At 33.4% G+C, this 4,681-nt stretch overlaps 1 protein-coding gene across 1 annotated transcript; it reads right to left on the bottom strand.

Moving 5' to 3' along the window:
* Positions 1–251: 251 nt before the first annotated feature.
* On the bottom strand, positions 252–3,471 carry LOC136797404 (uncharacterized). Its single transcript, XM_067053987.1, has 5 exons — positions 3,415–3,471; positions 2,512–2,609; positions 2,041–2,157; positions 302–426; positions 252–264 (listed from the first exon to the last, which is right to left on the bottom strand). Exons 1-5 carry the CDS (start codon positions 3,434–3,436, stop codon positions 252–254), a joined length of 375 nt encoding a protein of 124 aa, XP_066910088.1. The 5' UTR covers positions 3,437–3,471.
* Between the last annotated feature and the right edge of the window lie 1,210 nt (positions 3,472–4,681).

Below are 4,681 nucleotides of genomic sequence, written 5' to 3'. Positions count from 1 at the left end.
TTGCTGAACTGACTTTTCAACATTTTTTTTTGTTTCTCAAAAAAAACAAATCAAATTTTGCAAATTTTGATTTAGCGTTTCAGAAATTTGACACCCGAAACCTTAAACCGCAAAGGTTTCTTCTTTTATTATTAACACTTCTCTGTTCAGAACAAATCAAGGAAAAGAAATTACATTTTGATAGGTTTTTTTTTCACCAGCATGAACAAATTCACTTGAATGGCATTCCTTGACAAGATCAAACATCTCATTTATGCGAAAAACCTTTCTGTGATTTGAGAACAGGGAATTATCAGTTAACTTGATGGTCTCTGCTCTCTCTTCAGTGACTTCATTCCTAGCTCCTTTCATTTCTTTTGCATCTAGCTCATTACCATCCACCACATCTTTCTTTTTGATCTTCTTCCTTTCATTACTCTTTCCTTCCTAAAAGTTAAAAATAAAAATTCTTTTATGATTTTTGGGTGGGGAAGATTTCAGTAAAAACTTTATTCAAGTTATTTATTGTGCTCATACCAGGGGGGGGGGTCACGCAGTTAGTACCAGACATCATGATGACCAACTGCAAAATTGAAAATTTGAAAAAACACCCACCACCCCTAGCAGTTAGTACCCAAAAATACTAAGTGTATTGATTATTGGCAGGTTGATACCACCCCATATTTGCACTTAGTACCCAAAAGTACTAAATGAGTTTGACTATTGGTAGGTTGACACCACCCCCTGTTGAGCGGTCCTGACTAGCCTGCACTCAAGGATATCACTATTTTGAAACCTGTTAGTACCCCCAGCAGCCCTAACTTGGTAATTCTTTCTTATTTGATCTCTAAATCAAATCCTTATTTGATCTCTAAATCAAATCCTTATTTGATCTAAAAATCAAATCTATAAAGCCCAATATATGAGGTCAAAAGCGTTTGAAATAAAAACCTTGTCCTTTTGTTTCTGTCTAACAAAAGAACAATACTATATTCCCCCCCCTTCAACCACCCTTCAACACTCTCAAACAACACATATACACCTTAAAACTATCACTTTTGAAAGGAAATGCCGTCCAGTGATTCAGGATATGTAACACTGCAATGACAAAATTCGAACGTTTTATTTTCAATTCGAATGCTTTCTAATTCATTCCCCACAATATAAATTAAGTTTAGATAGAGCCTTACAGCGCGACAAAAATAAAAACAAAGAACTGTGCTGGTGAAACATAATAGTATACTTTAGTAGTGGTGCACAATTAGGAAAATGATTTGGTAAGTATGAAGAGTAAAACAGATAAAGCTTCTAAATAGAAAAGAAAGCTTAAGACCAGCCTTTTCTACAGTAAGTACCCTAAAAGTACCATCTGATTGACTTAGAATATATAGTGCACCACCCCTCAGAAGCAGTTAGTACCCTAAAAGTACCATTTGATTGACTTGAAATTTGTAGTACACCGACCCTTACATCAGTTAGTACCCAAAAGGTACTAACTGCAAAATCCAAAAACCGAAAATGGACCACCACGGTACTAACTGTCATGATGTCTGATACCAACTGCGTGACCCCCCCTGCTCATACTTATCATTACAAGGATCAAATTGGGTGAGCTCTAAGGCATCAAAATTTTACTAATGTACAAAGCAAATCAAAGAAATTGAAAGACCAAAAATAGAGTTAGCGGTTAACTCTGGACTATGTGTGTAAAACCTGTCAAAATAACCAATCAAATTGCATAACAACACAATGTAATATCGACACAACTAACAAATTTTAGGTCTAGCAGGAGGGTGCGAACCATGTGTTTTGGCTCAATGTTTTCTAAAGAAATCATAAATTTCATCCTGAAATATGTTTTAGATGTTTCGTTAAATTTTATTGATAAAATTTTTTTAAATAGTCAATTATGAGAAAAAGTTAAAATGTTGCTTGAGTATTTTTAAACCTTTTGACACTTTGAGTCTCTTTAAAGTGTTTCTTAAAAAACAGGTATTATTAGAAATGAAAAGTAAAAATTTGATAAAATCGATAATATATTTTTCATGTATGTGAAATTACCTTTAATGGTATAAATAGGGCATCCTTCAGTCCAATTTTCGGATAGTTCATCAGCTTGTAACCATTTCTCCTGATTTTCTTTTTAAGTATTTTGTCCCCATGTCCATCTTTCAGTACCTTTAAAAAGAAGAAATTTTGACAATAAGATATTTTGGCGATCACGTTAATTCGCCAATAATGGCATATATTAGTGACAGAATTTATCATTTTGGCAACTTGAGAAAAAATTTAAATTAGGCGAGAATTTTGGCGAACGACGAAAATATTCAAATTTGGTTAGAATTAATTTTGGCAACTAAAAATGAAGAATAAAGATTTTTTCCTGTGACAAGACCAGAGAAAAGTATTTTTAATGTAAAGATCTCTTTTAGTTCTTTTTACTCTCAAAAATAAATTTGGGAAGAAGAAATTTTGGTGAATTTTTTTCCCACTTCGCAAGATTCGCCAAAATTTCTTCTCTTAAGAAGGTACCTTCACAATATCATCATACTGGTCATCTGGGAGAGCTTTGCTTTTGTCACTTCTTGAAGAAGACTTAACAAATTCGTCAAACTTTGACCGGAATTCATCTAAATAAAAAGTAGTAGTATAGCATACACCATACAAGACAACAAAGCAAGTAAGAGGTAAAATATAAAATGGAAAAAGTTCCCAGGCAAAAAAACGTGCAATTTGCAAAAAACTAAACATATTCTGGTTCATAAGTAAAGCCTTAAAAACAAAGAGCCTAAAAGAAAAAAAATCAGACAAGCAACATTTTCTAATAAACATAGAACCCCTTCTTTTAACAATTCACATCAAAACTACAGCCATTTTCTCCCATTTTTTTAAAAGCAAGAATTGACATGTTTCACTTTAGTGTTAATTAGAAGTTCAGGAAGTTTGATCTGAAGGGAGTTATGGAAAGCTTCAATAAAAAGAGAAGACATGAGCTTAAACATTTTTTTTTGAATGTCTTGTGCCACAAAGATTTTGTAGTTCCCACACTGAAGATACTGTAATGCTGAACATAATTGAGAAATAATATGTGTATAGTGTCCGAATGTGTTTGATCTCTATCTTTTCGTCTAGATTTTTTCCATCGTGTTTGTTGAGTTCGAAATAAAAACAATCAAGTAAAAGTAAACAAGCAGATCGCAAACTGGACCTACCTTATGATAAATGTACAATGGAAATGCAAAAAATCAGAAAAGACAAGACTAATGAACCAGTCGCAAGAAAAGCTGGTAACAGACGAACGGACAGACAAACTAACACGGGTTAATTTAAAGGACCTGAGGTAGGTCCAAAAATGACAATTAAAATCAATATAGGACTTTTACTATGCTTAAGTAATCCTAATCATTATAGTAGGGGATCAATCAGAAAACTTGCCTTTATCTTCACCATTCATCATTTATTGATTTGTAGAGAACATGATTTCCTTTTATAGAACTAAAAAAAAGTGCTCAATATTGTGAAATTATAATGTTGATAATGATGAACTTTTCAAAATATCAATATATATCTTTTGTCTGGTTTTATTTAGCCTTCTTTTCCAGTTATTTTTTGTGAATCAGATTAAATTTGAATTGCAGTTTGAATAGTTTGAAAAATAAAAATTGTTTAAAGGGGATCTAAGCTGATCTAAGGGAAAAGATTTTGCTATATTTTTTTTTGGAAACTAAGAAATGTTTATATTGTGGGGATTAAAATAAGCTATATTATATCAAAAAATCTTAACTCAGGTTGGACCTAAAAAATTATTGGTTTGCCGTCACCTGACCAACCCTAACCCGAAACCTGCTGACTCAAAATATTTTATTGCCATTTTAAAGAAGAACTTATATCTTGTCTGTCTCAAGCGTAAGAATTGCGAGTTCCCTGCTGGTGCTCTTCTGTTTTCCATTCAAAATTACCTTGATGTAAAGCTGTTTGGACAAAAATTTCATAAATACTCTTAATAAAATTTTTTCTGACCGGCTGACTCACCTCCAAAATCTAAGGTTGGGTGATAAAAAAACCAACAATTTATTAGGTCCAGCCTCGATAGGCAAAGCAAGCAAAAGCAAACAAAAGTCATCTTGACCAATTCCTCAGTACACTGCCAGACGAACCACTGCTTCCTAATTATTTCAACTTCAGGAGAGCTGACTCTAAACAGTACAACAGTAATGATCAATCATCGGATTCAACGAATTGGATGAGTAACATAAAGTACGTATAATCAACAACGAAGTATCACGAAGTAAGTAAATCAACAAAAGCTAGCAAGCATCAACACTTTCACTCCAATCTCATAGTTGAGGATTCTCGTTTCAATCAGCTGTTAGCATCTTCAATCAACTTTTGCTTGTTTCAACCATTCACAACTTCCTACCATAGAAGATTTTAAACGGTGAAAGTCTTCTGCGGGCACCATTATTTAAACTGATGAGTAGAGGTTGAAATGATAGCACACGATAGCACCAGTTTTGAAAATAAATTTAAAAGAAAATTTTTAAAACATGGAATCCATATAGCATAGCAGCTGACTTTTATAGAGGCCTCCCAGCGGTTTGCGTGATGGCATGATTGGGGGTATTTTTTTGAGTGATGGCGTAATTTATGCTCCGAAAATGCTACAATGCTTGACATGGCGTGACAAGGTACTGTGAGATTG

The sequence above is a fragment of the Clytia hemisphaerica genome, unplaced genomic scaffold (assembly GCF_902728285.1).
Source record: "Clytia hemisphaerica strain Z4C2 unplaced genomic scaffold, Clytia hemisphaerica genome assembly, whole genome shotgun sequence".
Classification (NCBI taxonomy): Eukaryota; Metazoa; Cnidaria; class Hydrozoa; order Leptothecata; family Clytiidae; genus Clytia; species Clytia hemisphaerica.
Note: the sequence above shows the minus strand (reverse complement) of the source record. Positions and strands in the feature narration are given on the sequence as shown.

Coding starts and splice junctions, on each gene's coding strand:
- LOC136797404 (XM_067053987.1), bottom strand. CDS start 3,436: ATGATGAATGGTGAAGATAAAG. Junction 2,610..3,414: donor GATGAATGGTGAAGATAAAG/GCAAGTTTTCTG, acceptor CTTTTTATTTAG/ATGAATTCCGGTCAAAGTTT. Junction 2,158..2,511: donor AGTATGATGATATTGTGAAG/GTACCTTCTTAA, acceptor TTCTTTTTAAAG/GTACTGAAAGATGGACATGG.